The sequence below is a fragment of the Squalius cephalus genome (assembly GCF_949319135.1).
Source record: "Squalius cephalus genome assembly, chromosome: 8".
Taxonomy (NCBI): Eukaryota; Metazoa; Chordata; class Actinopteri; order Cypriniformes; family Leuciscidae; genus Squalius; species Squalius cephalus.
The window spans coordinates 5,927,740-5,940,241 of NC_137129.1; the positions used below are offsets into that span (position 1 = coordinate 5,927,740).

General features: G+C 38.6%; 1 protein-coding gene across 2 annotated transcripts in view; it reads right to left on the reverse strand.

Annotated features, from left to right (window-relative positions):
* Positions 1–12,502, reverse strand: part of vps50 (VPS50 subunit of EARP/GARPII complex) — a 125,857-nt gene that overhangs the window by 36,143 nt on the left and 77,212 nt on the right. Inside the window, exons 20-23 of one of the 2 annotated variants that reach the window (XM_079879311.1) lie at positions 11,977–12,083; positions 11,133–11,254; positions 7,068–7,142; positions 6,031–6,111 (exon numbers count right to left, since the gene is read on the reverse strand). In XM_079879311.1, coding sequence (XP_079735437.1) covers positions 6,031–6,111; positions 7,068–7,142; positions 11,133–11,254; positions 11,977–12,083 — 385 coding nt within the window. The remainder of the gene's footprint in view (positions 1–6,030; positions 6,112–7,067; positions 7,143–11,132; positions 11,255–11,976; positions 12,084–12,502) is intronic. The other variant, XM_079879312.1, reaches the window with a different exon arrangement.

A 12,502-nucleotide genomic window follows, 5' to 3' on the forward strand; every position in this document is an offset into this window, starting at 1 on the left:
ATGGACATTGGTAGGTTTATGTATCTCAGCCACCACACTGGCCATTTTTATTAATCAAAGGAGACGTATGTGTGTTATCCAATCATTAATGGCAAGGAAAGACCCTTAGCCTATACTTGAGAGCGGCACATATGAGGTGTTTCTGGGTGTTTCTCCCTCATTTCTGCTTCAAGGTCTTGATTGTGGCATTTCTTTGAGGTTTAGAATCCATTATTCCTGTGATTCTTCTGTCTTTTATGAATTTAATAAAGAACTCTGTCTTGTATTCTGTCCAAACACACCACGTCATCTACGTCAGGTGACCTGTAAATGCGCAAAAACTGTTTCCATTGCAGTTTTGCCAAATATTTCTTTTTCGAATTGCCTGAAAAACCACCTCATGCGAGCGTAAAAACATTTTTTGCAATAAATGGGAGTTTTTGCGAAATTGACTTGTTTCCATTGGGCGTATTTTCAATTCGCAATTTCAATTTGCGCAATTTGGAGGGTAATGGAAACGTGGCTACTGTCAATTTAGTGCACAAGCTGATGTACTTTCTAAGGGCTCATCCTGAGCAGCCATCATGCCAGTCTGTGACATGAGCCAAGTCACAGTGTGCCAGCTCTCACAATCCAACCACAGGCTTAAGGTTAACCGCCAAGCTGCTGAATGAAACAGAGCCATGGCAGACGACAGACTGCCAAAGCCTCTGCGACCAGAGGAGGAATGCGCCTCAACGGCATAAAGAAGTGCTAATTTTTATCTGATTTCAAAATGAACCAGATCAGGACTGATGCCACAACGCAAAAATCTTATTAGAACAGTTCTTGTTGTGTAATTTTTCTAATCTATTTTCTAAAGACAAGAAGAAATAGGGTTTTCTGCAGCATCTTGTCTGCATGCATTCTAAGACAGCTGAAACTGATCCTTGTAGGAAGGTCTATGGCTGGAGTCCAAGTAACCAAAAAAATTAATAAATTGATGGCAAGGATTCAAATAAAACCTTTGTTCCACGCTACATACAATGTTGCTGAAAAGAAAAGAAGTTACCAACACTGAAGCACAAAAGGATATGCGGTAACACACACACCTGGAGCCAGTTGTATAAAATTAGCCACTATTTCAAGACTGTGGCTGAATCTGAACTCTCCCCCTATACCCTCAAATAGGGCGTTATTTGTAGCAGTTTGTAGTGGTGTACGAAACCATAGTGGACGTTATTGAGTGCACTTATTCAATTGTACTGCAATAACAACAAGTGTGCAACCGATGTACGCCCAATGGCTGTCCGAGTTCACTCACTCCTTTTCATTCACTCCTTCAAGTGAACAGTATTAGTGGACTAACGTAGGGAATAGGGAATGAGGTGTTTAGGGGGTGATTTCGGATTCAGCCTGTGTCTTAAGAACTAGCTTGACCAACTAGCAGTTAGATAAGAGGTCAGTCAGTCTTACTCTTCCAGTTAAAATTAAACCAATCTATCTTTTTAGATAATGACGTTAAAAGTGAGGATTAGATGACTAACTGGTCTAAGCGGTTTATGTAACCGTCCAATGAACCGGCCACAAACATAAGTATTTGTGTGTGGTAATAAAAAATTAAAAAACAGTTTACAGAGAGCTTGGAAGAACAGAGGACTGAGGGACTGGATGGAATCACTGGAGAAAGATAATCACAAAACTGCAGACGGCTCGAGGGAGAATTCACTATCAGATCTGAAACAGAAGCCTTCAGCACTGCCCAGTGGACACATCACTACCCACTCTCTCACACACACACACACACACACACACACACACACACACACACACACACACACACACACACACACACACCTATGTGCAAACAAAGACAGGTAAATACACACTTTGTCTCAGGCTCTCCTGAAGTAAAAACCCATGATTTTGAAGAGAAGAAACTGCTAGCATGTAAACCAGATAGACAGACAGACAGACAATTGATAGAATGATAGATAGAAAGATAGATAGAGTGATAGAACAGATAGACAGACAATTGATAGAATGATAGATAGATAGAGTGATAGAACAGACAGATAGATAGAACAATAGAGTGATAGAACAGATAGACAGACAGACAATTGATAGAACGATAGATAGAATGATAGATAGATAGAGTGATAGAACAGACAGACAGACAGATAGATAGAACTATACAGTGATAGAACAGACAGAGGCAGACAGACAGACAGAACGATAGATAGAGTGATAGAACAGATAGACAGACAGACAGACAGACAGACAGACAGACAATTGATAGAACGATAGATAGAATGATAGATAGATAGAGTGATAGAACAGACAGACACAGACAGATAGATAGATAGAACTATAGATAGAGTGATAGAACAGACAGACAGACAGACAGATAGATAGATAGATAGAGATAGTGATAGAGTGATAGAACAGACAGACAGACAGACAGATAGATAGAGTGATAGAACAGACAGACAGACAGACAGATAGAGTGATAGAACAGACAGACAGACAGACAGAAAGATAGACAGATAAAAAGAAAAAAGTGATAAAAAGACAGAGCTGAGTATCACCATCACAAGGACCAGCTTGTCAATGTAATGAAAAGATCGAAAGCTGGCAGATGTGTGAACCTGAAGTCCAAAAGAACAAAAGATCCAAAGAACAAAAGCCATTATAAAAGAGCAGCAATAATGGGTTCATAAATGAGGTCTCGTCCACCTTGTTCGTGTGCGTGGCATGAATACTGTATGTTGCACACTCGAAAAATAACATAACTTTGACAAAAATTGCAAAGATGCTGGTGCCTAAACAATGAGTTTTATTTTCTACAATAATTGACGAAGATGACCTAGATTTGACTAATTTAGACACCTTGCTCATCTTTATAACAATGATTTGCATATGGTAAAAAAAAACTCAAGCTGTCTATAATTACATAAAAAGAGGTTAAGCTTTTACAAGGCAGAGGGTGAATCTAAGGTAATAAAATATTTATCAGTCCGTACAAAAATAGCACAGTGCCATGTGGGGGCGGAGCCTAGCGGCCTTCCCTCTAGACATTTTTATTCTTTCTTTTTTTTCCGTGCTATCCAAGAAAAGCAGAGATTGGATCTCACAGGAGGTCTGGTCTTGCAAAAGAGGTGATAATGTTTAAAGAGCTTTTAATTCTGCAGAGTGATATCATTATATCGGCGCTGGAAAGCAGGCCACAGTAGGTGTACGTACCCATGGGAAAAACCCTTCAATCGCTGTCTGCTACAGTGTGTTACTGTGCTTTACTTCTATAATTCTCAAAGTTCTCGGCTCCTATGTCAGATGTGCGTCTCACTTAATATAGAAGCTGGCAAGGTATCTTCCCCATCTGGGGTGCTAAATGATCTGTGAATTCGAATTTCCAGCTTCGCCTCTGATTGCTGACAAGAGTTTTATACAAAGAACGGACCACTGATACCTTATTAAGAAGAGACATGAAATGAAATATGACACGAACAAAATAAGGCTATAAGGGATAGAAGTTATTGATCGTTCAGTCAAATAAATATTTCCAGTAGAAAAACTACTGGACCTTAAAGGGATAGTTCACCCAAAAAATAAAAAAAATGTTGTTCCAAACTTTTATGACTTTCTTCTGTGGAACACAAAAGAAAAAACTTTGAAGAACCATTTTTGTCCATACAATGAAATTAAACGGAGATCAATGTGGTTTTGGACCCCATTGACTTTTATTGTAGCTAAAACATTCTTCAAAATATCCTTCATATAAGTCATCATACAGGTTTGGAGCAACATTGGGGCGAGTGAATTATGACAAAATGTTCACTTTTGGGTGAACTATCCCTTTAAGGCACACTGCCAAAAAAACAAATTCACAAAATTATAACTTTTGCTTTTCACTGGTGAAGTATCCTCAAATGTATAGCATTGTACCTTGTCAACACCTAAAGGGTTAGTATCTTAAATGACTAATATGCAGAACTTTCAGGAGCACAGAAACTTATCAACACTGCCCCACGGCTATTATTAATAAAAAAACTTCATTACTGATTCACTACATTATATTCCTCAGCAATGAGGGGGTAAACATCGCTGTTTTTGAAGTTTTTGAATTGCGTAGCTTCATTAGTATAAAGATGCTGCACAGACGCAGGTAATTCACACACGCATCTCTCTCACTCTCACTCTCTTGTTATTTAATTCAAATAAATGCTATAATTCATTCATTCAAATAAATGTGATCATACCACACTACTTTATTCTGATTTAAAAAGGGCTGAATGCTACATCTAACGAGCCATACCTGATGAAAATAACTGTCGTTTTTTACCCTTCTGGTCAAATATTGCACTGCAAACATCAATAACAGATTTGATTTCTCAATGCTGGCGAATGACCATGGTATTAGCGGGATAATCCATGGCAAGCTGTGCATTAAATGATTTGAGTTTAGGTCGGGTGTTTCCTTGCGTCCACGGTGTCCATTTGTTTAATGCACATCTAGTTGTGGATTATCCCCTACTTAACAAATATGACCTTACTGCAATGTGTTAACAGAAAACTTTTAAAGCAGTGCTTTTGGGAATATGAAATGCGTAGCCATAATAAATCATCGTCATAAACCTAGAATAATCTTAAACACCTGCCTGTATCTCCAGCCAAAAAACGATTGCTCTCATGACTCTTCAGGCCATCAATTCTCGACACCATCACAGACACCTGAGGCCATGCCAGGCCCATTGGGATAAGTGAGGGCGTCGCTTGATATGTGATCCAAGAGGTGCCAAATGTCTGGGAGCTGATCTCTGATATGTCCTGACAGCCCATGAGAACACAGTAGAAATGCAGAAACTTCCCACTGATGACCAAATAAATGATGGGGACACATGTTGTGTCTTAGTCAGTAAACTGTAGTCTTAATTCACTGCTTGTGAAACAAATGACAACAGTTGTTAGAGGATGGGCGTAGAAGAACCTACCATACATAAGGCATAAACAGATGGATACGCAAGTGTTTTTACAGACCTAAAGTCCTGTGTATTTTCTTTTAAGGAGACTATCTATACAGACAGCAATTTATAAACAATTTATTCCTGTGATGGCAAAGCTGATCAGCATCATTACACTAGTCTTCAGTGTCACATAATCCATCAGAAATCATTCATTATGTTGATTTGGGGCTAAAGTAACATATCCTAGTATTATCAATATTGAAGTTTTGCTGTTTAATGTGTATATATAAAAAAATCATACAAGAACTTGACAACAAATGATGTACAAAATAGTGTCAGAAATAGCATGTCATCCAGAGTGTAGTGACAATGACAGTCACTGCTGTCAACTATCCATTAAAAAAAACTTTTATTTTGGCTCTGTTTGCTAAATTGAATAGAAAGTTCTTGCTGAGCTAATCATAAAATAGAATTGGGAGTGCCTCACCTACAGAAAGATACCCGTAAAGCTGCCTCAAAATGCAGCCAAAAGTAAATGCAATTTCAGAATGGGAATGCTCTTACGATGACTAAAAATGCTGTCTAGGTAGGTTAGGTTTATTCTTTGACACAGAGCCATAGACTGACCACAAGACCTTGCATGTCTGACTGGATAAAAACAATTCGTTATTTCATGCAAATTAGTAGCCTACCTTTTCTTGCTCTTTGACATTCAGGCATCTGGGTAAAGGATCATATATAATAACTGCCTTTTTGAGCAGGAGATAGCGGTATATAGTGCAATGTGGGTAGCAGACCTTTGGCCCAGACAGCCTTAATGGGTGCAACCATGGAAACCAGAGGACATCTATTACAAGAGTGCGGGGCCATCTAAGTGTACTGAGGGTGATTAACTCACCTGTGGCTGCTATAGCTGAGAGTAGGAGAGGGCAAGAGATGATAGGCCTGATGAGAGGCTATAGGGAACTCAGATAAATGCACACTACCATTTCCACTCGGATTCATAATGGTTATATAAGAGAGGCCAAGAGAGGAGATGAACCACAGGAGTGAGACGGAAAGAGGAAAAAACAGAAAGAGTGCATTAAAAGTGCCATGTTTTACTCACCACGTCTATTAGGCTCTCCTGGATTCGGCTGAGCGTAGTCCTCAGTCTGCTGCTGATCAAACCCAGCCCAGAGGATTCATACTATAAGAGACAGCAGAACACACCCGTGAGAAAGAGACTCCCTTGCTTTTCAATCAGACCACTGGAATACACACACTCAACAAAACTGAAATCCCTAAAGTCCCAGAATGCACATACATCTCCAGGATCATCTCCAGGAAACCACTCAATACACACAGCTCCCACAGGCCTAAGTGTGGTTCATGACTTATGTTCAATAATTGCAATTGAATTTTTCATTAAAAGGGAAGGATGAATGGGACTGGTAAATCCTCCTGTGATCGTTCACTGGAAATGTATTTACAAATGTCTTTAATATGCAATAGATCTGACATTAACGACAGAACAAACATCAGTTAAACTTTACTATGGGAACAAATCAGTAAATCTCTAAATAGACAGCAGTAAGAACTTTTTTAATAGAGTAGCACTGAATTTACAGTAGATATAAAAAAGAATAATACTGTACATGACTTCATAAAAGGTTTAAGGATTAAAAGTATAATCCTTAAATCCTTTTCAAAACACGTTTTGTGTAATCCAGTTCAAGATGCAGAATCAATAGTTAAATCTTTATTTGAGAACACCGAGCTGACTATGATTATAAATGTCTCACCAGCATTTGCAAGCAACTCAAAAACATTTTACAGAAACCTCCCATTAAACTGAGTTCATAATATATATTATAATATAAGTAAATTATTTAAAATCTACACAAGTGTAAATGCACACACACACACACACACACACACACACACACACACACACACAAAATACATTTGAGCTACAAAAAGTTCTCTAAACGTCTTGCAAACAAAGTAGCATGGAAACTAATCTACATCAAACCATACTAGTAAAATAAAGGACATTTCAGTGAATTGACTAAGGAAATATATAAAATATGAGTAAGGGGGTGAAAACACAGCACACAATGGCAGACATATTTACTGCCGACAAGCTCCACACTGCAGTCTTACCCAATAACCAGGGATTGCCTGTCTGGACACACCGGGTTGAGAGCTTTGTGAAGGCAGAGATGCAGATTGGTAGTGCTTTGCATTGAGAAACGGACACAAAAGAAAAGGAAAACAAAATCGACACAAAGTAAATAATGAAATAGCAAAAAAGCCTGCTTTTTGGAGATTAACTAAAGATATGTGCATTTATGGAATATACCTGGAATTTAAAGCAGTGTTAAAAACTGCGAAGTAAAAAAAATTACACTTTTAATCTTTTAAGAAAATCATTGACTTCCACCATATTTGTGCAACCGCTAGGCCACAGCAAAAGTACAGCCTGGCATTGTGCAAATTAACTCTTTCATTTACATGGTGAACAAATGGGGGGACAATAAAACTGCAGTCTTTTTCTGACTTTAACATTTTTGCAAAGTTTCCAAAGGACCCATCTGTTAGCGTGACAGTTGCATCTTCCCATCCATTACTAACCGTAGCTGCAACACTTAATAAAACCTACTTAGGCCTTTCCCTATACTCAAACACTTCATCATCCTGGAGGTGATCCATTTTCAGATAAGCCACTTGCATATCGTTCCCCGTTCTTTCCATTCATTGCCTTTAAGCTAAGTTATTAACTTGAGGCAAAGAGCAATGAATGCCAAGACCAATGCATCTTAAATTATGTGCATGGCAGAGCTGATACTCTGGCAGAATACAATGGCTTACAGACCTTTCAGATCCTAATGTTGTTCATTACTAAATGAAATGGCGCAATACATAATCTCCATCTCCAAATGAGATTGAATGTCTTGTGTGTTTGGAGTTAGCCATGGGTGAAAGTGAATCCAAATGAGCATATCAATTCCAGGAGCTTTGTAAATATTTGTATAAGTAATGATATTTACTTTTTTGTCTCCATAGGCTTTTATACGAGACCGGCTGCCTCTGATACTGAAAGATACTGTTATTCATTTGAGAGTTTGAAAAGTTTCCATTAGTGACAGAAACCCCTCTCATGCTATTTCTCTTGCTGTCCACTCAGAACGAGAAAATGAGATGTGTTGTTTCATTTAATGTGCCTTCAAAGCTCTCGGGTGGGTCACAGGCAAAGCGCTACATCGCTGGAATCTGACAGCTGATCTCGTAGTCTCCCTCAGAATTGCTGCTGGATTTGGTCAGGATGGAGTTGAAGTGAAAAGCTCTGTGGTCAGCACTTAAATATCAAAGATTATACACCACACTGTCATTCAGGAAGAGGGCATGAGGAGGGAAAAAAAAGTGTTGCCTTGGAAAGTGGGAGTTGAATCTCTCTTGTTCGCATTAGTTCCCATGAACAGTGGGAAGTGGCTTTCAAAGTCAAAATCTAAGGTGAAAACTTACACATCAGCAAAGACAGGTTTTTAGAAATCAATGAAATCCAGATCACTCTTGAAGGCTTATCAGGAGCCCTGTCTTGATGTATATATATATAGAAGTTCAAATCTCCTCGGGGCCCCTTCATTTCCTTAATTTTTTTTTCAAAATGGAATGATCTTGTTTAGGAATGAAAACATCACTTATGATGCTAAACCACAAGTGGAAACCAAATGGAGTGCAAGGACTTTTCTCCAGCTCTATAGTGTACAAGGGCACTGGCCTCAATCCCCCAGCATGAACGCATTTACTTTTGATTTAGCACTGGCTCGGCACAGCAAACAAACAATTTTTTGCAAAGCATACAGAGTGCAAATGGCGTACTTCTGTGATAATATGGAAATAAAAATGTCAGAACTACTGTCAAATCCCATGACAGAAACACTATTTCTCAGTTTTTGAAGGACATACTGTAGACTCCCATTGGTTATGCCAATCAAAGTCTAAACTGATGGGATGGTTACTAGACAAGTTTAGTATTGTGGAATAGTTCTCATAGTGTCAGTATATCAATAATGAAACAAGGGAAATGAATAATATTATTGGCACACCAAGAAGCCAACTGCTCAGTTTCTTCTTCCCAGAAAAAAAAGGTCATGGCATCTTGAAGTCTACCTAGAACAAACATTTTGAGGGTGTTTTAGGTGCTAAACAGTGAGCTAGACAAGTAAGGGCAGCTGTGACACAAGTTGGTAGACGATGTGGGTGTGGAGGTCTGTTTGCAAGGCAGTAGAGGTCTGAAATTCTCACTTATTTTTGTCTTTGACTCTCAGTGTGGTTGCAAGGCTGCCGAAGAGTTTAGGAAAGTCAAAGAACAGCAGGAGGCCCTTGTCTTTAACAGGTTCAGTCAGATTCCCTTGGGCTGCCACTGCCAAACCAATAGCTTTATTATGGCTTCCATTGCTGTTTAATAAGCTTGCCTTCTTCAACAGATTCTCTCAGCTCACACAGTTCAATGCCCCTTCAAAAGCACTCTCTCTGCACTCAGGAATTCATATACACCAGCAATAGTGTTCAAAAAGCCCATGACACTATGAAGTAGAGGAGGCAGTCCTAAAACTTTTGAATGGTGGATTTCGTAGTGGATGAGATCTAGGAAGTAAAATCACGTTGGTTTGCGGTTGTAGAGGCACAGACCTGGTTGAGCAGCAGGTAATATAATTAAAAAGTTGCTTTACTTCCAGGATTTGAAATTAACACCCGCCAACCCACCAAATGTGGGTAAAAATCAACTGTGGCGGGTAACCCTATCAAATCACTAGCCAATTTGGCGGGTTACTTATTAACTTACTTTACTGGGGAAGTTCATGTGAGCCAAATCTGATTCGATTTAGCACAAATATTCAACTCGTGAGACATCGTTATATATTAATACAGAGTATTGCGCAGAATCTGTGCATATCTGGCTTACTTGAGCAAACACTTCACTACGCAACAAATAACAGCGCGCTTGTTCATTTGCATTGAAGCAATAGCGAAGATTCCAACATCCTATATGTTTTTGATGTTCTTTGTACTGTATTGATCTGTCCAACTAAAATACATTTTTGGTGATGAGGATGAAAGAGGAAGGGAGGAGGAATGACTACTGTATATGTGTGTATATACAGTATATATACACATATACAGTAGTCATTTGAAGTGGATCAAAAAAGTTCATCAAAGTTGTCCTAAGACAAGAATGGGTATTGTTAAAAATTCATGTATAACTTTGATGAAAGGTTTTGATCCACTTCAAACGTTTACTACTGTATATATAAGATGTGACGTAGTAAATCTGGTTTCTTTCTTTCTTTCTTTTTTTTTTTTTTTTGGCTAGTAGAAGTTCTGAATGGCTGAATGAAAAAGTTAATTTCAAACCACAAAGGTTTACTTCACAAAGGTCTGACCTGAAAGTTATTATTCCAGTAACTTTTGGCCAGATTAGGTGGTATAAGTTCTAAGTTCATTTGGGGCAGCGCACAGAAAATAACCAGAGTGCTCTGGGGAGCAAGAAAACTATATTACGATATATTCCTGTTGTGGCGAACGCAATGAAAACTCTTTCGATGTGGCTTATTGATGATAATTGAGCTGCCATCTAATTTTATTTGGCACGGCTGGGCTTTCAAAACTCATAGCCAATTCATTTAGCCTAAAGCTGTGTTTATTAAAGCTTTGAGAACAGTGGTGTGACAGCACTAGACTAGATAGAGAGATCTGCAATGAAATTACGCATGAACTTCTTCAGGAACAATTTGCTCTCAATACTCCCTCTAAAGATCAATGAAGCACATTTATCCGTTTGTGTATGCACGTATGCAATGTTAAGTTACAGTAGAGTTAAAATACTACAGTATATACAAACCTAATCTTTAAGAATGGTGAACAGCTGCATACCATTGAAAAGATTGCGAATTCGTTCCGACATTTACACCTTTCTTTGATATTCAGAGTACAGCTTCCTGAGGAAAACTCTAAGCCTAAACACTTGCTCACATGATAAAGGAAGTAATTATAGAACAGTGCCCATAGGGTTCACAGACATTAGAGGGAAAAACAATGAGTGTACCGGTAGGCTTTTCCTAATGAATAGCACAGCAAGGATCCAATTGTATATAATAAATATTTCATATTGTTAAGTATTAACACCGAACATGAAGGAGAACAGCAATGCTTTAAAATGCATACCATGTCATTACGGCCAAAGAAGGTGTAGACGGCATACAGGTAGTAATCAAAGAGCTGAGACACACAGTGGATGACATCAAAGGCAATGGGCTTCAGAATGTTCATCATCTGCATGTATTTCCCTATAAAAGCAAAATGAATCATGAAAAATGTGAAATATATAAGCAAGGCAAACAAACAAGGTTCACAGACTGAATATAAAATCACAAAGATTTAGAAAATGGATATGAATGCAAATAGTACAATTGTTTGGCAAATGTCCTATTCAAAGCCCTCAAGTTATATTTAATAGAATTACTTTGAAACCGGTCTCTTGTTTTGGACCCCATTGACTTTAAAAAAAATTCTTAAAAAAAAAAATGGTATTTTGTGTTCTGTAGAAAAAGAAAGAACTGCATATGTTACCAGAAGGTGTTTGATCAATTTTAACATCTAAATGTAAGAAGTATTCCTGCTGACTGTAGCAAAAAACATTAGCGCTTTTATCAAAACACCACAGAAAAACTCACACCCATGGGTTTATGACAGCATCTTTTTGCAGTTAGATTCTGTTAGTTTAGCCTAAACTGAACATTTACAGATGAATGGTCACTTAGCCATTATCTCGTTCAACACGTCAAACACACGTTCAAATGAACCTGAAGAGATGAGCAGACACATGCTCAGAATGGAGTTAATGACCGGAAGTTGAAGCAGAACACTGAGTCGAAGTACGCACCTCTTTCATAGTAATTCAGCTATTAGACTGTTAATTAGAGGGCAAACTGCAGTCCCTTGCTTAGGGTCAACTTTATCATGTACCACCGGTCTTGCACGGGTGTAAGGTCAAAGGTCAATTACTCACCGACCAGGCGAATCACGTTGAGGGTGGTGTTGGTAAGGATGGGGGCATTGGCTCGGTTCAGATTGTAGTCGGACCTCTTCCGGCTACGAAGTGTCTCTCTGGACACGCTGATTAAGGGGGAACAGCAGGGACACACAGATCCAGGATGAGCATTACAGTTTAATGAGCTTCAAAACTGTAGAGTCTCATTCACACACTTCCTTCATTAGCATGGGTTCAGATTTAACCGAAGTCAGTCTTCTTGGTTTTGCAGAACAGATTGCCTGATTGAGTTGCGTTAGTAGTTAGTCGCTGGAAGCGGTTGACCAATCACAACACACTGGTCCAACCAACCAATCAGAGCACATTGTTTGTTTGTTTGTTTAACTAAACAGAGCGTTGGGAAGAGAGGAGCTGAAACAATGTCAAATATGCATGAAAACCTATTCTAGTAGACCCCCAAAACAAAATCAAGACTTTGTAAAAGGTATTAATATGGCCTTTTTAATTTGCACTATTTGATATTCAGGGTTCAGTAAAAATGATG